Source organism: Meles meles, chromosome 18 (assembly GCF_922984935.1).
Source record: "Meles meles chromosome 18, mMelMel3.1 paternal haplotype, whole genome shotgun sequence".
NCBI lineage: Eukaryota > Metazoa > Chordata > Mammalia > Carnivora > Mustelidae > Meles > Meles meles.
In genome coordinates, this window is record NC_060083.1 from 51,344,537 (window position 1) to 51,366,703 (window position 22,167).

At 49.9% G+C, this 22,167-nt stretch overlaps 1 protein-coding gene across 1 annotated transcript in view; it reads right to left on the reverse strand.

The window, feature by feature from the left end:
- The window catches only part of PRKCA (protein kinase C alpha), a 393,808-nt gene that overhangs the window by 12,452 nt on the left and 359,189 nt on the right, over window positions 1–22,167 (reverse strand). Inside the window, exons 14-16 of the mRNA XM_045986064.1 lie at window positions 17,892–17,972; window positions 8,091–8,198; window positions 6,016–6,156 (exon numbers count right to left, since the gene is read on the reverse strand). Of these exons, the coding sequence (XP_045842020.1) occupies window positions 6,016–6,156; window positions 8,091–8,198; window positions 17,892–17,972 (330 nt within the window). The remainder of the gene's footprint in view (window positions 1–6,015; window positions 6,157–8,090; window positions 8,199–17,891; window positions 17,973–22,167) is intronic.

The following is a 22,167-nucleotide window of genomic DNA, read 5'->3' on the forward strand; positions in this document are numbered from 1 at the left end:
CTTCTGAGCAGAAGAGCACTCGGGGGCGCATGGGCGGCTCAGTCAACTAAGCCTCTGCCTTCGGCTCAGGTCATGATCCCAGGGTCCTGGGATCAAGTCCTGTGTCGGGCTCCCTGCTCAGCAGGGAGCCTGCTTCTCCCTCTCCCTCTGTCCCTCCTCCCTGCTCGTGCACACATGCTCTCTCTCGCAAATAAATAAACAAAATCTTTTTTTTTTTTTTTTTTTTAAAAAAGAGCACTGGGGAGGGTAGTTATCAAAGAATAGGCAGACTCCTTGCCTCTCATCAGCCCAATGGAAGCTGGCTTAGGCTGGTCTAAGGCACAAATCTCACCGAGGGCACCATGAGGCAGCAAACTCCCGTCTCAGGAGGCTGGTTAGGGTTCACGTATTGGTGGAGCTCCCAAAGTCTTGAGAATCTCTCACTTTTCCAGGGCATCACAGTTCCCGGCGCCACTGTACGGTAGGAGAATGCACCTACCTACTACCCAGGAGGACGAATGCACACAGCCCAAGGCTGCCTACGGCACTGCGCGCTCGGACCAGCGCTCCAGGTCCCTCCTTCTGCTGCGATGGCTGCCACTCTGCAGAATGACCTTTTCCGAGGGATCCTTAAGAAGAGCGGTACCACCACATGGCCTTGGTTTGAGGCAAGACACGTGGAACACGTAGATGTAAGGAGGCATCACATTTGCAACTTACTCTCAAATGGTTCAAAAAAAAACCCAACCAAAACAAACCCGCCCATGTGTGTGTCTGCACACACGCACACTCAGCGACGTAGGGAAAGAATGATTAAACAAATGTGCTAAAATGTTAACATTTAGGGAATCTGGGTGAAGCCAGTGGACCAGTTCTGTGCGCTATTTTTACAACTCTTCTGCAACACTGAAATGAGATGCTACTTCAACATTAATTATTTTCAAAAATTAAAAAGGAAAAAAAAATTAAAAAGGCACACTGCACTGACTCTGAGAATTAAACCGGCATCAAACTTTCCAGACAAGCTAATGGCACCATGAAACGCCTTGTTTCACTGCACTCCACAGACCCTGTGTTTTTGGTAAATCGGAAGTCTGTGGCAGTCTGGGATCCAGCAAGGCTACTGGCACGACTGTTTCCAATTGCATTTGCTCACTTCTTGTCTCTAGGCCACATTTTGGTAATTCTCAGAATATTTCAAACATCTTCGTTATTATATTTGTTATGGGGATCTGTGATCAGTGACAGACCTCTCTAAAAGCTCTGGTGATGGTTAGCACTCTTTAGCAACAAAGTATTTTTAAATGAAGATACATGCGTTGTTTTCTCTTCTTAAGATACAATGCTATAGTGCACACTTGTGGACCAAAGGATGGTGTCAACCTAACTTTTAGATGCACCAGGAAACCCCCAAATTCATTGCCTCGCTTTACTGTGTCAGGTGCTTCATCACATCGTGGCCATCTGGAACCAAACCCACGGGCACCCCAAGATACACCTGTAAAGGATTTCGGGGTGACTGGGAAAATGAACTTGACTGTGCAATCTCACCACCACGGCCCCCACATTTGTACCCACTGTTCCTATTCTCTCTGGCTCTTGCCGCAAGGATGACAGCGTCCTGAAAAGTTATATTTTTCCCCCCTTTTTTTTTTTTTTTTTTGGATAAAATAAGGACAGTAATCTCCCCAGAAAGGCTCTCCATGACAGACAAGACTATTTCCAAAGGGCTCTGCTCATCTATCAACTCAGGAATATATTTCGCGGTGTTAACTTTATAGATTAATCTCTCTTTCTCTAATCACCACTTAAGTATCGTGAAGGCTTTTGGCTCGCCTGTGAACTAGCTATTCTGCTCCTAGGTGCCAATGGATAGAATTCAAAAAAGGAAAAAAAAAATCAATTAACTTTCCGATTCTGATATTTGTATAAACTGTTATTTATCACGGGCAGGATGAATGGGAACTTGAAGGCTGTTCTCGGGCATTTTATTCACATGAATAACAAATCAGGGTGAAAGCCTACAAAATTCCAAGAGACACTGGGTCAGAGTCTTGGGCTCATGTGTGCCTCGAAGGGCACATGCTCAGCCTTTGATTTTTCAAACAAAGCAGAAAGGATGCGCTCTCCTTCCCTCCACGGGTTCTCAGGATGCGGCGCCAAGTGGGCTTGGCTGTGGCATCTTTTCCCCTGGAAACCTCCTCTCGCATCTGATGTCATGGGAGGCAGCCTGATCCCTCGCTTTTCTCCCTCAGCAACTGAACATTGACCTTTTCAGGAGTGACATCTTCTTGGAACTTAAAAATTAAAAAAAAAAAATACTTTCTTACGTGGACTCTTCTGAACATTAATAAGCCTCTATGAGGACTCAGGCTTGTTCAGAACATCAGCCAAGTGCTGAGCGGATGGACCTTGATCTGTGGATCGGAGGCTCTTCCGCTGTTGTGTTTTCTTTCAGAGAAAAAGAAAACCGGTTCGCTGTGTGCTTTTTTCCCATAAAGAAGGAGCGTTATGGGGCGCCTGGGTGGCTCAGTGGGTTAAGCCTCTGCCTTCAGCTCAGGTCATGATCTCAGGGTCCTGGGATCGAGCCCCACATCGGGCTCTCTGCTCAGCGGGGAGTCTGCTTCCCTCTCTCTCTCTGTCTGCCTCTCTGCCTCCTTGTGATCTCTGTCAAGTAAATAAATAAAATCTTAAAAAAAAAGAAAAGGAGTTATGAGAGAGAGATAGTACGCTCACCTCTAGGAGAGTGTAACACCCTGTTTTTCTTTTTGCTTTTGTTTGACATAATCAACCAGTACATAAGGGATGGCCGCATCTTCTAGAAAACTGTCTTCATCTTCACAGCTGCACACAGCAGGATTTGGGGACGTGGCTCTACCAGACTGGACTCCCCTCCCCCGCACCGGCTTCCCCGGGGGCAGGCTGTTCCATGGCTCTGCCGCTTGTGTGCCTGGGATATGCAGCTCTGAGCCCCCAGCCTTGCCGCCGTCCAGGGCGATGGCCACAGTCCCACACACCTGACGCCGGCCAGGTTCCTCTTTCTGCTTTGAACGTGAGTGACTTCAAACCGAATCCAGAACACGGCTGCACGGTAGGGACTGACCTCCCCGTCCCCGCGAGGTGGGAAGTTCTGTGCAGAGCGTCCTGATGGATTTATGCATCACAAAGGCTTGATTTCGTGGGAGCCAGGAGGGACTGGCCCCTTAACCCCCTAAATCTCAGGGAAATTGGTTCACGGCCACTGCTGAACAAGCAAAAGCATCAAGCAAACTTCATGAAGGCAGACCAACTTCGCCCGCTGGGGCTCTTGACTCCGCTTGGAGGGGAGATGCTCCCCAGGAGGGGTTCGGCACACATAAGGTCCAAGTGTCAGTCACCTGGCAGCAGGGGACGGCGAGGATGTCTTGCTCCGTCTCCCTTTGAAAGGACAAAACTGCCCATTGGAGAATACTGGGCTCAAGAGTTGATCTGTCTCCTCTTGGCTTTTTCATTAGCCCTGGGTCAGGGAGCTACATTTTTCACCGAGGACGCGGGGACACATCACGGAGCCCCTTGAATGTGCCAGTAGCTCTCCTCGGAGGCTGTGACCCCAGCATGCCGTGTGCGGCCTCTGCTTTTGCACTGTTAGAAATGTCCTTTCCCACCGCCCAGACCGTCCTTGGCGTGTGCTGTCTCCACTCCAGCGTGGCACCTTGGGAACAGAATGACGTCCCGGAGGCGGCGGAGATGCCCCTTGGGATTAGGGGCCAAACTCTGCTGCTGTGCATGTGGTGTGGTGGAGGCGCTGGGAGCTCTCCCGGGAGCCCCAACTTTCTGGTCGACCTCTGTGTCCTTGACACTCTTCGACCCCGGTATAGAAAGTCTGCCGCTCACTCCCCCCGCGGCTTGCTCCTGACCCCGGCACGATTTGCGTTCCCTGCTGCCCCCTCCCCTGCCCGTGAGTACGTTTTCCAGCATCTTCCTTTCCTGTGTACAGTTCTCCAGCCAGACACAGGCTCTGGCCTGGGAAAGCTCCCTGTGAGCAGGGGCCGTCCCTCCTTCTGCTCTGACCAGAGCCCTCAGCAAGCAGGTCTTTGGCACGTGGTTTTGGCTTCTGTATTGGAGTTCAAGGGCTGCTGTGAAGGAGGCCCTCTCTTCTTTCCTTTTATGTTAGCTAGTGTTCAGCTAAAAACACAAACAGCAGTACTCCAGGAATAAACACACACACACACTCTACTGCTCGTGGCTCAATTGCCCACAGCGGTTGGGACTCTGCTTCTGGTGATTTCCATGGCCCGCGGGGAACAGCGCAGTCAGATTCTGGGCTCCTGGACCCGAGTCACCCTCTTGTCCCCCAATATCTGAATTTAAGGCCCCAGTGTCCACAGAAAGCAGGCGACCATGCAAACAGACAACGTCTTCTGAGGCTGAGGTGGGGATACATAGAAGGAGATGTGTCTTACGGTTGACTTTGCTCCCTGTTGTCCCTTTCTGGAAAGGGACTGACAAATGGCTGTATTTTGCTTTACACCTACAGCAGGGTGAGTGTGTTCTCTCCGCTGTTCCTATACAGAAACTGAGCTATGTGTATGAGGCTACTGTGTGCCTTTCATATTTTAAGGAGGCTAAACAAATACGAAGGGAAAAGAAGAAAATCCCTATCGGAATGTTCTGAGACCGTGGGCAGCATTCCTTATCGCGCCTTCACACCCCAGCCCCCACTAAGCCAGGCTTTGTACACTGAGGGGAAGGGCCCCTGAAAACCCCCTGGGACCCGCTAAGAGAAGGTGGGGAGCAGACCTGCTGGACACGATGATTCAGGAGGGAGTCAACTGACCTGACTCATTTTAGTTTTGCTTTAGTTGGTGCTAAGAATATCTTGGAAAAGTAGAAGTGGGCTCCCCACCAGCAGTTTTATTCTTAGAGGACACACAAGCATACTTGACGGGAGGTCGCTGCTCTAAGAACAAAGCCTGTGCCGACCAGCCAGTCACTCAGCCACCCCAGGAGGGTCCCTTTTCCCTGCTCATGAGCACCTGCTGGGGGAGACAGGTGTGGGAGCTTCTCAAGCAGACCGTGGGCCAGACCTGCTCTCACTGCAGCCTCGGGGGCAGGGGCAGCACGGGGATGCCCCAGAGATGGCGGCCGAGCTGGAAGACACTGTCCATTGGTCCCCAGAGATGGGATGTGGGGGAAAGCAGAGTCCCTGGGAAGCACCGTGAAGTGGCAGGTGGCGTGAGTTGGGAGCCTGATGTCTTAAAGACCCCAAGGTTACTGCCAGAGAGAGAAACGTCAAGAAAGGCCATGGCTGGTTGCCACCGACAGTCATTAGATGGGCAGACGGCTGTCCCTGAGATGGCGCGATGGTGTCATGGGGTAGGGACACAGATCCCAGGGCCAGAACACCACCTATCAGCTGTGTGTCTTCAGGCAAGTTACTCAGCCTCTCTGTGCCTTGATTTACCCACGGAGCAGGGTTGTTGAGAGGGTTATTGGGCCAATTTGTAGAGAACAGGGCCTGATGCATAGTGTTTGCAGAGTAAATGGGAAAAATGGGGGTCCCATGGGAGGAGTGTCAATGAAGGCGGCAAAGCCAGAATGGGGGTGACTTGCACTCCTGGCAGCAGGGGCCCCGGCCAGCATGGGAAGTGCAGCCGGGGCCTGCGGAAGAGCTGGCTGGGACGAGTCATGCTTTAGTAGCAAAGCAAACCCTGGAGAGCGGGACGCAGGTGAAATGTCCTATCACCGTCCCAGAGCAGAGATCACATCCTGCTGGGCGTGTGAATCCGTGCAGCCCGATTGCCAAAGCTGAGGTGCCCCAGCTCCCTCTCAGTTCTTGGGGGGACACTCTGCAGCCCCCTGACTGGTGGGCACAGGCTCCCATCCCTGCGTGGTCTATGCTGACTCAGAGCCCAGATAGAAGTTGAGGCTGTGTCTGTGTTCTCACCCCGCAGAGGCCAGGAGCCACCAGCCTCCTCTCTCCAGAGAAAGGGTGGGTGGAACCCCTCTGGGACTCAGGAACAAGGGGCTCAGGGGCAGGCCACGTCCTCTACTCACCACTTTGGGCTTGAAGGGTGGCTGGATCTCCCTGTTCTCGAGTTTCTCCCAGTCGATCCTCCGGAAGAAGGCATGCTCCCGCACGTCCCTCTCCCCCTCTGGCCCGCAACCCAGCCGCTTGCCTGGGTGTTTGGTCATCAGCTAGAAAATAGCAGAGAGAGGGCACGATGCGTGGCGTGGTGACGAGAGGTGGTGACACAGTACTGTGTAGCCGAGATACGCTGGGAGAGAAGAACTTCAGTATTCTCTCCCCAAAAGACAAGAAGGTAATTGTGTGAGGTGATGGGTGTGACTTCTTGATTGCGGAAAATCTCCCCCAGTGCACATGCGTGTCGAACCACCATGGGACATGTTTTCAACACGCTGCAATTTTATTTGTCAGTTACACCTCAATAACGCTGGAAGAGAGAGAAAAAGACCCTCCCTCCCCCGCCACACACACTGAAATTAGGAGAAAAAGAGAAGGCTGCACGATAGCACTTTCCCTTTGCCAGCTCTGCTACGAGCCTGACGGCGTGGACGCCCAGGGAGCACCCCGAGAAATCGGTGGCTTGCACAGAGTGACCCCAACTCACAAATACGGTATTGACAGTATGAGTCTTTCTATAGCGATTTTTTAGGATAAAGGACACCGGGAAGTGATGTGGCCCCAGAGCCAAGCATAAGAATTTAATCAGGTGTCTTCGTACACTACCTGCATGAGCGCTGCCATTCTGTAGGTCTCTAAAAAATATGTATGCGCAAAGGGAGGCAATCACTAAAAACCGTGTGTGTGCTGATAACAGGCATCATATACCTGCTTACTGCCTGGACCAAAGTGTGTTAATCAAAGACTCATGGGCTGGGAAAAATAAATGCTATGACCGGCAGGTGTTAATTCCCACGCATCTGCTGCGGAAGACAGAGGCGAACACGGGTTATAAGCTCTGGGGCACGGCCCGGCTCTCCCTGTTCAGACACATTAACAGTGCCCTGCCCTTGGAAGACGCCTGATAACTACGTCCTATGTGATCCCGATCAAACGCTCCAGAAAATGTTAGGAGTGTGTTACGTTCTATTCCAAAAATGTTAGGAGTGTGTTACGTTCTATTCCACCAAGTCTGATGATAATTTTGTGGTGTAAAGCCTTTCAGTGAAAAACTAACCAGGTCAGGACCCGGTAATTCTATTCTCGGTCTCTCCTCTGCAGAAAGGAGCTCCTAGGCTCCCCAAAACACAAAACCTAGAAGTTTCAGGGCAGTTCTATTTGTAGCAGCCCCAAACCAAAGTGGAAACAACCCAAACCCGTGCCCCTCCCCGCTGCTGTAGCATGAATAAGTAAACTGTGGTGTGACCACACAATGGAATGTTCCGTGGGTGGATGGAAGACGGAAGACGGCGTCCACGCGGGGATCTGGAGAAATGCCGCAATCACCATGTGGGGTGAAAGACGCCAGACCTGGGGAGCGTCTGCCGTAGGAGTGCATTTGTGCCAAGTTCAAAACAGACAAGGCTAATCCCTGCAGGGTCGAGCAGGGACGCTGCTTATCTGGAGGGGTGGTGAGTCACTGCAGGACAGGAAGGGAGGGGTGTCTAGGGTGTCAGAAACCTTCCCTTTCCTGACCTGTGTGCAGTCACCTGGGTGTGTTTGTTTTGTGAAAATTCACTGATTTGCACACCCACGACTCGGGCCCATTTACACATGCATGTTCGATCTCAAAAAAGAATCGAATGAAGAACTGACCCAAGGCACACCAGGTCAGGCAAGGGAAGAGACCGAACATTTTCTGAGGACCCGAGGTTATTTCTGGTAACTCATGGCACACTTCCATGAGGTGGATGAGAAACTAAAGCCCAATGTGATTAGCTGCCGGGGCCAGAGCTCCAGGCAAACTGGGGATCAGAACCTCCTTTCCAGGCCGCCATGTTTCTCACGGCTTCCTGCAGGTCACCAAGCGGTGGCCCATGGTGGGGGAAGCAGGGGCATGGGTTTGTGGGCTCTCTGCCGCCTCTCTCAGAAGCAGAACTACAGGAAAGAGATCTCCCCCATTCATCCTCTCGGTCCGTGACTATGAAAGGAATGCAGGTCTACTTACTCCTTTGCAGATGGAAACGGCCTCCTTGGATAAGGATTTGGGATAAGAGACGTTATGCTCCATTATGGACTGAAATAGCTCGTCTTCGTCTTCACCGTCAAAGGGAGGCTGTTCCGGAAAACAGGGGAAAACAGGCAGGATGATTCAGTAGCGTGGTGCCTGGAGAGTCCCGTCGGTGCCAAGACACACACCGGGCTGCTGGGCACCCCACTGGCTGTAGACTTCGCTCAGCGAAGTTGCTGGTTTATTTGGGTTATCTTTCATTAGGCTGGTGGTTGTGTGTTTTTCACTCTTTTCCCTCTCTTTAGTTATCCTGCCTTGGGCAACCCAAAACAATCTTTAGGGAAAACGTTCTTGAGTCATGCTTTTAATGCTTTGCAAATAAATTGTAATTAATCCATTAATCTTGCAATTTTGTGTTAAAAATTTAATTATGATCAAGTTAGGTTACAGATGGCTCTGTGTGTGGAGTGGGGGCGGGGGAAAATGATGGTGTCTTTGGCTTCTAAGCGTGAGGTGTTGGGGCCATCAGGACATGGGCTGAAAGGGCTTCCCCAGGTCCAGAGATTCACCCCAGGGCCCTTCTGACCCAACAGGGAGCTGCTTTGTAGAGAGCCTCGCACCTGCGTGGTAGCAGTGACGGAAGTCAGTGTCCACTAGACACTCCCCTCTCCTCCTCTGCTGCGTTTACCCTCCCCACAGGGCGAGCAGGAGGCATGGCGTGCTGTGGGCGCTCATGGCGTGTCCAGAGGCAAGCGACCTCCCTAAGATAGAGTTTTCCAGTTTGTATAATGGGGTTCCCTGGTGAGTCTGCAAAACCCTCCATAGTCTGTCCCATGCCCAGCAGGTGCCTGCTGCAGGGTGCCTAGTGGTACTGGTGTTTTATTGAAGAGGATGGACTGTCTTAGAACGGGCTGCTAGAATCCTCGGGAGAGCTCAAGGCGTCCTTCCAACTTTCTCCTCCAGCACGTCTTTAATCCTGAGAGGTCCGGCAAATTACCTGTCACTCTGGAGGGACAGCGCATGGGATAAGTGGGTTTATGGGGAATTTCTTAATGTTCCCTTTAGGCTTAGCTAATCTTGGGTTTAGCGAAAGAAAGGCAGACCAGGGGGCAGCTGTCATAGCCAAGACAATACCCGCATGTTTCATTTCGTCGCATCATCCTTCTCACAGAAAAGAGGTGTCTCTGTCACTCTGACGGACATGGTTAGGGCTCTGCTAATGCCCAGAGTCCAGCTTAAATGTCAATGCCCTCACGGAACAAAACAGCTGTGCCGTCATCAGCGGGACAGCCCTTCTTACCAAACGTCTCCCTCCCAGTGAGAGAGAGCAATGGGCCCAAGCAGACCGCTCCCCCGGAAAACACCCCTTGTGTCATTCCAACCTGCTCATCTGACCCCCAACCTTAGTCTCTGCCCCCAGGCCTGGAAAGGAGTTGGGTGTGGGGTCAGCCCGCGGGAGTCATACCTACTCAAGGGAAAGATGCTAAGTCTATGAGGAACCCTACCTTGGGACCAGGTCAGGGAGAATGGGGGGTTGGGATGGGTGCCACTGTGTTGCTGGGTATTATTATTACTATTGCTGTTGTTATTATTATTTAGTCTAGAAATATAAATAAATAGGGCTCTTTTTTGGTCATAAGTCCTGGTGTAAAGGATGTTTAATTTGGTCAATGCATGCAGGTGGGTGAGGAGAACTAAAAATCAGCCGCTTGGGGCCCCTGGGGGGCTCAGTCGGTTAAGCATCCGACTCTTGCTTTCGGCTCAGGTCCTGATCTCGGTGTTGTGAGATCGAGCCCCGCGTCAGACTCTATGCTCAGCGTGGAGTTGGCTTGAGATTCTCTCCCTCTCCCTCTGTCCCTCCTGCTCATGCTCTTTCTCTAAAATAAATAAATAAATCTTAAAAAAAAATCACCTTGTCCGTGAATGACTCCAAGCAGAGCCGTAATGGGCCAGCACAGTGAGTTTCCCTGGGCAGAAGTACCATGGTGCCTGGGAGGCCCAGGGGAAAGGATGCTGGGCGCGAACACGCCCCAGCGAGTGCAGGTGGTCACCCGGGGCAGCCGGGAGGGCTGCTACTTCCATCTAGGGACACGGAGCAGGACAGCCCAAGGCTGGCCAAGAGCTACTGTGGAGGCCAGTCCTGCGGACCATCCCACCACCTCTCCTCTGCCTGACATCACGCAACCTACTTCTTCTGGACCCTGTGGTAGGACACCCACAAAAATCCCCTTTTCCCTAATAAGGGATCCATACATGTGGCTGAGTTGGGGCCACGAGATCTTTATAACTGAAGCCGACATGGCAGGGTTTCTGATCAGGGCTGTGAACCGCACACCTCCAGGGGCCCCCACTCTCTCTGAATTTACTCTGTGTTCGTACTCTACAATGTCACAGTGCTCAGCTTGTGAGCAGGGCATGGGTACTGCTCCTGGTGACCCATCGACACCCCTCCATGTGTCCCTTAGGGCCACTGGTCAGGAGAAACGATGTCACTATAGAGCATTAAATCCGCTGCAAAGGGCCCCTGGAGCTTGGGCCCTGCGGTGACAGAGGCAGTAGGGAGACCCCACTGGCCCCTCCGGTGCGGCTCAAGCAACAGCCACAAGCATACTATGGGGGTTGAGGCACGGACCATCCTAGCCAAAGACTTAAGAACATTTTTTCTCCAAAGAGAAACTCAGACAAATCATCCCAGGAATCCTTGTCAGGGGAGGCGGCAAGAACCTCTGCATTTGAAGACAGGTCAATGCAGATCCCCCCCACCCCCTGGCCCAGCCCCAGGCTGATGTGGAAGACGGAATTTGGCAGGGGGAGCCTTCTGCGCAGGTCACTGGCCTATTGCACCTGCTTCATTGTCTCCTGGTATGGGAACCACCTCGGCCCAGGTGAGCTGTGCCTACTACTGCTCCGGAAGCAGCTGACCATGAAGTCCCCTCTGTGTTCCCTCTGAGAGCAGGACACCTGGCTCCTGACACACCCCAGAGAGCATTCCTTAGAACTACAGGGTATGAATCCTACAGGATACTCCTGGGTCAGAGTTTGCACCCTTTCCCCACTTTCTGGAGATCTGCGGTGACATTTACATTTTAAAGGGTCTAAGAAGTCCTGCGGTTAAGAGAGCTGTTTAATCCAAGGTGAATCATCCAGGCGGGGGATGGCAGGAATCTCCAAGGCCCCTTAGGCTCCGCTGTTGTGATAAGATTCCTAAGCTATGGGCACCTGGGTGGCTCAGTGGGTTAAGCCGCTGCCTTCGGCTCAGGTCATGATCTCAGGGTCCTGGGATTGAGTCCCGCATCGGGCTCTCTGCTCAGCAGGGAGCCTGCTTCCCTCTCTCTCTCTCTCTTCTGCCTGCCTCTCCATCTACTTGTGATCTCTCTCTGTCAAATAAATAAATAAAATCTTAAAAAAAAAAAAAAAAGATTCCTAAGCTATGACAAAGGCCGCAGGACCAGGTGTCCTTGAGGCAGAGCCCTGGGCTTTCACCCCGTGTACCATCCCCACGTGGCCCTGCCTCTACCCCCGACATTTTATCACCCTCCGGAGTCTACACTGCCTGACGAAGGATGGCCACTGTTTGGGAGTGAACAGCGGTAAGGATGGTGGCAGTAACAAGCGCTTTTCAGGCTCTGTCTACGCGGTGGGCACCGTGTGGACTGCTTCTCTAGGTGTTGCTCCCTCAGTGTTCAAAACCACCATATGATGGACGTACACACTAGTGATCTCACTTTACAGTTGAGCTCATTGAGGTCCCATTATGAAGTGCTTTGACTGGACATACAGAGCTGGATGTGGAAGAACCGGGATTCAAACCCAGCAAAAATGAACTGTTGGGACTTCATCAAGATCAAAAGCTTTTGCACAGCAAAGGAAACAGTCAACAAAACCAAGAGACAACTGACAGAATGGGAGAAGATATTTGCAAATGACATATCAGATAAAGGGCTAGTATCCAAAATCCATAAAGAACTTATCAAACTCAACACCCAAAGAACAAATAATCCAATCAAGAAATGGGCAGAGGACATGAACAGACATTTCTGCAAAGAAGACATCCAGATGGCCAACAGACACATGAAAAAGTGCTCCAGATCACTCGGCATCAGGGAAATACAAATCAAAACCACAATGAGATATCACCTCACACCAGCCAGAATGGCTAAAATTAACAAGTCAGGAAATGACAGATGCTGGCAGGGATATGGAGAAAGGGGAACCCTCCTAAGCTGTTGGTGGGAATGCAAGCTGGTGCAGCCACTCTGGAACACAGCATGGAGGTTCCTCAAAAGGTTGAAAATAGAGCCACCCTACGACCCAGGATTCGCACTACTGGGTATTTACCCTAAAGATACAAATGTAGTGATCCGAAGGGGCATATGCACCTGAATGTTTATAGAACCAATGTCCACAATAGTCAAACTATGGAAAGAACCTAGATGTCCATCAACAGATGAATGGATAAAGAACATATGGTATATATATATATACAATGGAATACTATACAGCCATAAAACTGAAATCCTGCCATTTGCAATGATGTGGATGGAACTAGAGGGTATTATGTTGAGTCAATCAGAGAAAGACAATTATCATATGATCTCCCTGATATGAAGAAGTTGAGAGGGAGGGCAGGGGGTTGTGGGGGTAGGGAGGGAAAAAATGAAACAAGATGGGACTGGGGAGGGAGACAAACCATAACAAAGTCTTAATATCAGGAAACAAACCAAGGGTTGCTGGAGAGGGGGAGGGGGAAGGATAGGGTGGCTGGATTAGGGACACTGGGGAGGGTATGTGCTATGGTGAGTGCTGTGAATTGTGTAAGACTGATGATTCACAGACCTGTACCCTGAAGCAAATGACACATTATATGTTTAAAAAAAAAAAAAAAAGACTCGGGGCACCTGGGTGGCTCAGTGGATTAAGCCGCTGCCTTCAGCTCAGGTCATGATCTCAGAGTCCTGAGATCGAGCCCCATATTGGGCTCTCTGCTCCTCAGGGAGCCTGCTTCCTCCTCTCTCTCTGCCTGCCTCTCTGCCTACTTGTGATCTCTCTCCTGTCAAATAAATAAATAAAATCTTAAAAAAAAAAAAAAATAAGACTCAAGCCCAGACATCTAACTGCAGAGCTTGGGCTCTGGGCCATTCTGGGTACTGCCAATCCCTCACACTTGCTCTGGCAGGTAGATGGGGAGGGATGGTTCCCCGGCGCTGCTGCTGGCAGGGTTGGGTGGGAGGTGCTCAGCTGCTGGTCCACCCACACCTAAAGAGAGCTCGACTGGGGCAGGCACGTGGGGAGGCCATTTTGGTATCCGGCACGATGAATACTGGGGTCTAGAAAGACCGAGGGGCAGTTACTATGGCCAGAGACATTTCAAGTCACTGTGTAGAGGGACTGTCTCTAGATTAGAGACCTGGCGTGACTTCCCAGCCCTGACTTTGTTTGCTTATCTCTTGCTTATGCCACACGTCCACTGTCAGTGAGCAGAGGCCACCAAGGACTGAAACTGATGGTGCAGCCGCCATCTTGGTCTTGCTGCAGGGGACCAGGGACAGGCGCTCTGGGGTGTCCGCCCTGGAGCACGTCCCCTCAGATCTCACGGTTCAGAATGAGCCATACGCTCTACCCCACCACAAGCGAGCTTGGAGGTACAATCCCACCACGTGCCAGAAGGGAGGAGAACCCCAGCTACCTGGTAGGCAGCGATAATGATCACCAGACAGGGGAAAGCTCCCCGGGGACTGCTATTAAATTAAGATCACGTGTTCTTCGGGGGAGTGGGGTCCAGGAAGGCACATCCACATTCCTCTCACCTCACCACAAAAAACTGCTCTTACTGTATTGTGAACTCTTAGGCTTATTGTATTATTTTCAAACAAGGATGCATAATTTGGAGTTTCTTATTTTTCCCTGACTTTTGCAAACATCTCTCTGTGGCTACCAGTATTCTCAGGCAGACGAACCCTGTGGGGCAGATCCCTCATCCATCTGAGATGGGCTCATTGGTCCGTGGGCATGTTCAGAATTGCTGCCGAGGCTTCCTTCTGATAACTAAAGCTATCAGAAACGTCTCTGTGCATGTCATTTTTCTCTTCACCGAATTACTTCCTAAGAAAAATGTCCCAGGTGTGGGCTTATGCCGTCGAAGGATGGGAGCATTTTTATGGCTCTTGTTAAGTCTCTCCAGATCACCCCGGGCGCATTCGTACAGGTAATTGCTGCTCAGGCCTTGCTGCTGAAGGCAGGTCAAGAGTGAAATTATAATTATATTCAGTCTTCTTCCCAGTCAGCTACTGAGCCTGGGGAGGACAGGAGGGGAATGTGTTGCTGAGGAGTAAGTGCGTGACCATTTTGGATTTGCTTCTCTCCCCTCTTTCCCACATTCCCATGATTATTTTTAAATTTCTACAGATCGGGGCTTAGTGTCTCTAGCTAAGCTGCATGTCAGATACGGTTCTCCGCTGGGTGTGAAAATGTTCCAAGCCAGAGGTGTTCTCCTTAGCAATATGCAATTTGTGAATTTTAGACAGAGGAAGGGTGATGGTTCACTCTTCCTAAAATGATTTCTAAGTCACCTCCTGGTTCCTGGATGCTGGGGCCCTGCCATGGTTGTCTGTAGATCACGGATGACCAGCGGAGGTGGGGGGTGGCGCATACCCAAAGACATTTCAGGTGAAAGTGCTGGGGGAAAGCACCCATTACCGATGCATCAGGAAAGAAGATGAAGCGTAGACTGCCCTGGCAAAAGGGGACATAAAGAGGAGAGCACTGGTCCCTTTATGATGGAGACCCGTGAGCGCTTAGAACCACAACACGCTTATTACAGTGCTGGGTAAATACTGTTTACGCCCCAAAGTAATCATACTTGTCAAGCAGTCCAGGAACTGAAGAAAGACTCAGGCTGTTTCTACTTAACTGTCCCCTTGGCTGCTGACAATAAATATACCAAATGAGAAGAAAATTGCAATAAACTCTCTTTTCTGTTCATCGTCAGCCCTCTGTGATTAAAGAGGATAAATTTAGACCATAACCCCATCAACAGCTTTATAATTAATCTTACTTTTCAATAACTGCGTCTCTTCCCTCTGCTGGGTCTGGAGGCTGCTGCAGCTTCTGGGGGGCTGTGGGTAAAGTCTCAGAGCCTTCATTATCCTTTCTGGGCTGACTCACGGCCCAGAAATACACTGAAATTTGCATTGAGTCACAGGGAAGACGAAGAAGTGGGTACCGAAATGAAAACACTGTGTTGGATTTAGACGAGTAATGGCTGAGTCCACCACGGTGCCCAAATGTGGGCCGCCTTTAAGATGTCACATCTAAAGAGCATCACCATTGTCCACAGGGATCATGGAAACTGGAAGGGGTCCTATCGGGCAGGCTAACAGGAGTCTGAGAAGCAGGATGGGAAAGGGAAATGTGCCAGAATGTTTACGGAAGCACTGCGCGTGCGGCGGGCGTCTGCAGATGGGGGCCTCAGGGATAATGGGCAAGAGAGGCAGGATTTTTAAGATGCACCCGAAGGGGACTTCCCTTGCAGGAGGGCAGCATTGTCTGAGCTTTCCTCTAGGGAAGGAAGTCCCCGGGCTTGGGGAGGAAGGAAGATGGGGGTAGGAGTGTGGCGTGGGGGGCGGGGCACAGGACTTCTGAAGTCCTAGTCTCCTGCTCACCAATGAAGAGTCAGCTCATCTGATCTCTTGGAAAGTGCCCTTGGAAGTGACACAGATCCTGTTTCCGCCCAACCAATTTCTTGTTGGCATATGCAAATGGGACTCAGTGAAAGCAGTGTTTGTTTCTGGACTCAAGAGTCAGAACATGCAAGTGGGACCAAGAAGGGGAACTCAGTTTTCTGTGCCTTCGTGAACAGCCTGGCTCTCAAGGGGCCCATAATTCAGTCAAATTTTATGGTCAAAATTCTAAAGACAGGAAATCCCCTCAAGGGACAGGCAGCCACTCTTGGCTCACTGATTGTGGTTCTGATGACCTGCCTTTCCATGCTTACAAATGGGGGTATTTGGCCTGAGATGAACATTTTATTGGGGTTAAAAACCTAAATGAATCATCACCAACCATTTTACTATCAATCAAGTCATAACATCACTTCTCAGTTAACAACCCAATGTAGGCTGGTACCCTGTGTCTTTGAATCTCTAAGAGACTACTTTAGTATCTAAAAGATGTAAGACAATGAAAGACCCATAAAGGAGAGCTCACCAATGGCCTCCCACCCCAGAGAGAAAGCCAAGGGTCTGTGATGACTTCCATGCTCACAAGACCTAGGGCTCCCCTTCCCCCTCTGACCTCAGGCCTCTCACTCACTCTCTAATCCACTCTGCTCTGGCCAGACTGGTGGCTTCCTATCCCTTTCTTAAACACGGCCATACATTTCTACCCCAGGGCCTTTGCACTTGCTGTTTCCCCTGCCCAGAATGCTTTCATCCCACATATGTACTTGGCATTCTCTTTTTGCTGGTCTTTACTTCAGCTCTCCGTGAGTCCCTCCCTGCCCATCCTTGCTCCAATTTCGGCCTTCCTCCCGCACTACATTTTCTTTCTGCTTTATTACTTTTTCTCTTAGCTTATTGCTCTTCTCTCTATCTCTCTCTACCTTATAAGCCTCAAGAAGGTGAGGGTGTTTGTTTTGTTTCTGGTGGTCACCTTGCAGAGAGTAAACCATCAACTGGTATATGCTGAATGGATAAATGAAGGAGTTGCTGAATGTCGTATGTCAGAAAGGGTGACTCTTCTCCCCCTCCAGGGACAAAGATCCAAAGATTTCCTTGGGGGTGGCTGTTCAACATGCGTATTTCTTTCCACTTTCTCTTACTAAACTTTTGGCTATGGAGGGTCCAACTCCTTGACACCAGTGCTCAACTGCTGGGAATTTTAAAAAGCTGCCCACAACAGACTTGTTTTTAGGTAAAATGGCAGAGATCGGGTAGATGTTCACCCAACCTTCCAGGGCTCACAGGTGCACTATATCTCCCCCTCCCCCACTGCCCCTTCATGTCCCAGTGGGACCATGTGGCCAGTGGGCTTAGGAAGGAGTGACGTATGCCACCTCTAGGCTTCTCCCCCACCCCCCGCCAGGCGGTGCCAAGAATATCAAATAAAGTCGTGTGCCGTGTTAAACCACTGAGGTTTTGGGGGGTTGCTTGTTACAGCAGTACGTGTGACTTGCCCCAACCCTACAGATATTAAGGCCACATATTAAGAAAATGTCAGCTTCGTCATTGTTCCCCGCTTATCTGATACACACTGCATTCCTCTGAGAAACCTAATCTGTCCTTTTATAACTGGAGGTTCAGCCTCATTGGATTTTTGTGAAAATTGCAACAAACTGCCAATGGTGAGATAAGGAGAAATGGGAATAAGCTACGAAGGCATTTCTTCAAGTTCCACTGTCTTCTTCCTCTGCTAATCATTCCAACTCTACACTTGGGCAGCAGCTGGGGGGAGTCTGTGCAGACAAGCTTACAAGGAACCATAACCCAACCCCAGTTCTGAGATTCTGAAAACCTACAGAGGTTGTCCTCAACGTGCAGGGACTTCTGTGTTTAATAGGAAAGCGACGCTGTTGATGCTCTGGGTCTCAGCTCTCAGTTTGGGGTTTTTATGACCAGAGATCATTGCTGTGCCTACTGAAGAGAATCCACTTTTAAGGGCAGGGGGTGGATTTCTCCCTCTTTTCACCTGGGTCAGGGAAGTCGGGGCAGCACCGGCTGCTGGGTCCCACTGTCCTGGCCTGAGCAGAGCCGAAAGCATTCACTTTATCCAACAACAAACAAGTATAGAAACGTACGTTACCTGCCCGGCTAGCATTTCATATAATAGGACGCCGTAGGCCCACCAGTCCACGGATTTTCCATACGGCTGATACGCGATTATCTGTGTGGAAACACATACAGCTTACAGTTAGTAAGGCAAATCAAAGAGCCTGTGTTTGAACAGACAAGTCAAACATGTAGGCCTTTCTGCACCGAGGGGAGAGGGAACCTCAAATCCCACTCCCCAGGAACCACCTTCCCAGGACTAGATGTCTGAAATCTGCATGGGGGCTGTTCTTCAGTCCACCCAGAGACACCACGGTGTAGATTTCATTATCCTTTTTTTTTTTTTTTTTTGAAAAAGCCAGAGGTCCTTCAGACCACAGGTCTGAGAAATAAGATAACCAAACTATGTAACAGAATTTGGCTGAAAGTAAGGAAGACGGAGGTGGGGAAGAGGAATCTGCTGAGATTTCAGAACAGTTTGAAAGAGACGTGATTTTACCAAATGTTGCATTTGAACCCTATCTGAATCTTGATCCAAACCAAAGCTACTATAAAACAGAAATCAGGAGCAACTAAAATGTCTTGATAGGAGATGATATGAAGAGGTTACCCTTAATTTTGTGTGGCAGGAAGACGGTACGGTGCTTTGTTGAAAAGTATGATGAGTGTATTAACGGGTGAAATGCACAAGAGATGACGTATTTACAGGTGAAGTGACGCAACAGCTCAGATTTGCTTTAAATATGTGAGCAAACTAGGAAGGGGGTCGGAACACGTGAAATGAGTTGGCAGAATGCAGGGAGCTGGTGAAGCTGGGTGATGGTCCCCGGAGACCCCGACTGCCCCCTCTAATACCCCTGTGGCTCCCAGAAGTACTGGAATAATTCTAGGACCTGCCCTTGCGGAAGAGGGTAAAACTGACTTGAATTGTTAAGCATGACATGGGTTATTAAAACACTGGTGTTTTGTCAAGGACACAATCCCCCAACCCATGGATCAGGCCCCAGGATTCAAGGTGAAGACATCCGGACAGGTTCTGCATGACCATTCTGCCATTCTGCATACACACATGTGACTCTGAAATGTGCTGGGGTATTTTTTTTTTTAATGGCCCACGATGTCTAATGGAATGTCCTGGGACATAAACAAACCAGCATGTCCCTTCTTCTCCATTTCTTTAATGTATTACTAATATTTCTCCTTGCAGAATGAGAAATACAGCTCCTGTGGCTTGCCTCAATGTGGTACACGTTGGGATTGGACAGCTCTAGAGCTCATTTTCTTGTCAAGGATGTGATAACCAGAGGAAGTTACAAGGAGGCCTTCCTTTCTTTTTAAAGGAAGAACAAACTGCATTTGTTCTTTTTTTGAAAACTTGGAAGGTACACACAAAGAACAAAAAACCCTACCATAATGAGCCTCTGTGTGTTACCTGATGGTGTGAAATGAGGCTTGCCATTCTGATTCCAAGACAGGAAATGACTGAGTCAAAGTCTGTCTTGACCAAGTAGAACAACAGGAATTCTCTTGGGGAGAGAAAGAAAGTGCACTTGCTAAGCACCTACTATATATACAACGTGCTGAGCACATTCTGTAGAATCCTGTGAGGCAGGAATAATTGCTCTCCCATTTTACAGGTGGGAAAGCTGACGTAGCAAGAAGTTTCAGAGACCCGCCTGGGGGCCAAGCAGCTCATAAGTGGTGCTCTGGATAGTGACACTTTTCTTTTAAAAACACAGGTTAGGACGGCCAAATATATGTAATCACTCACACCGAGATTAATGAAATATTAATCAAAGGACTTTGAAGATGAAAGAGGTTTAAAACCACCATTTCAGTTGTCGTAGTTGTATTTCAGAAGCCCTTGAATAAAATTTGTTCTTTTAACGATATTAAAACCAGTCCTGGCAATCTATTTTCATTAGTCAGTGTTTTAGTTACTCCGTTGTTAACACAGGCAGAGCTGGGGCGCCGTGTTGCTGCGGGAATTATCAGGCTGTGGCGCGGAGGGCGCTGAACGAGGGAAGTCCCACTGTATTCCGTATCCTTTATTCTGCAAGCGTCTGAGCAGTCTTACCAATCAGACTCCTCTACTCGGGCAGTTGGAAAGATCGGAAAGCTGTCAGAGGTCAAGGGTAAGGAATTGTCTGTCTCTGGTCAGAATGATTCACAAATCCTAAAAGCCAGGGCCACCTGAAGATTGTTTTTTTTTTTTTTTTCTTGACTCTTTATCAACTTTGGTCCAACTTGGTTTTTATTTCCTACTTGTACAGCATCAAACTCTCATGACTCCTGGTGATAACACCCTCTCCTTCCTCCAAGGCTTTACCAAAGTAGAATGCCAAGTGACAACATCTCGTTTTTCTTGGCGACAGCATTTGGCGATCCCTCCAGCCCGCCAGCCCAGCTCCTGGGCCGAGATGACAAAGTCGTGTGGAACACTGCTGTGTTCTCAACGGTCACAACCGGATGGGATTTGGAGTTCAGCTGGGGCATCTCTTCTTGGAGAAGCTCACGACGTGTCGCCCCTGGCTTACGCGCCAGATGAAACGGGAAGTTCCGAAGATCCAAGTTACAAGGTCTAGGGATGCAAGCTTACCATTGCAAATTCACTGTTAGCACGAAGCATGCTTTCCCCTCAATGATGAGCTGCTACTAATACATATTTTGATAAAAAATTCAAAAATCTCATTGCAGAAGGGCAAGTGTGTTAGAGAGCCCCATTTGAAGGGAAACATTTAGATACACATGATTTAGGATGTGGGTTGCGCTGTCCCTTGTGAGCTGTCCAGACCCGCCTGTCCAGTACGAAGCCACCAGCCACGTGTGGCTACCGATCACTGGAAAAGTGGCTGGTATGAACTGATGGGCTCTAGGTGGGAAAGACACATCAGATTCTGGAGACCCAGTTCCCCAACCACAAAATATCTCATTCATATTTTCGATCTATTGGGTTAAATAAAATACCATTAGGCTTAATTTCACCTGTTTTTTTAACTTTTAAAAAAATGTGGTTGCTGGGGGGGGGGGCGACTGGCGCTCAGTCAGTAGGGCATGTGACTCTTGATCTTGGGGTGGTGAGTTCGAGTCCCATGTCGGGTGTAGAGATTCCTTAAATCAGTCAGTCAGACAGTCAATCTTCAGGAAAAACCCCCACACATACACAAAACTGGGGCTGCGAGATGCCCTTTGGCCTGTATTTTGTTTCTACTCGATGGTGCTGGTCCATACCCTCTCACAGGCTCCTACAACTCACTCTGGTTCCTGGGTTCCTGTTGGCCTGGGGAGCTAGCTTTGGGCTGAGGACCAGGCTTAGAGGCCCCAGAACGGATGGTGAGTTTCTCTTGTTTCTGTTCCCACTGGGGACAGAAGCAGGTGTCTTTGGGACTCGCGGGCCAACGGTGGCGTGCAGCCAAGCCTGGGGGGCTGCAACGGCAATTTGGTCTCCCCCAGCCAGGACCTCACAAAAGAGAGGCAGACTTGGCAAGAAGGGCTCCAGTTGGCGGACCTTCCTGCCGCACATGGGGGTTGAACTTCAGCTTCAAAGACAGACCCCCAACAGGGCCACTGTCATTCAGCTTTCCTGCTATTTGTCATTATGATCATTATGATTATATTCACATGAGCCAACGGCTTGGGGGAGATGTCAGGATGTTTCAAATGGCTGCCTGTCTTGTCAAAGTAAGATATGAATGAGCTTTCTCCCAGCCTGGGCACAGGACCAGGAATGAAAGGGGCCGGAGGGCAGCTTCTCATCTCCTGGCAGGCCAGTGGCCACAGTGGCTGGAAGGACACCGCTCTGAAACTACCCACCTTTCCACCCTCTGCCAGGGCTACATACTCAAAGGCCTCCCAAAGAGGGCGGGGCTCCAGAAGCTTTCCGGGGGGCGGCGCAGTAAGGTTTTAGATGCTACTGGCAATAGCCCAAATGACTATAAGCTACGTCACCATTGCAACACTCACTATGCCCCAGGCTCCTTAGTTCCGCTAGCTCGCTTAGCCCTCGTGAGACTTTTATGAGTAGGAGTGCCCCATTTCCAAGATGAAGAAATGAGACACAGAAAGGTTAGGTAGCTTGCCCGAGGTCACACAGCGAGTAAGTAGCAATACTGGGATTTGAACCCTGGTCACCTGGACTTGGCGTCCACACTTCTGACCATTTTCCTAAACTGAAGATTCATCGGCTATGGTGGGAACCGGCCCCAAAAGGGGCTCAAATGCTTACCAGGATCAAAGCTACCAAGGTAGCCACTTTGCTCGGAAACTTGGGCCCTGGAGACTTTGTCTTAAGGGGACACGTGTGTGTCCCA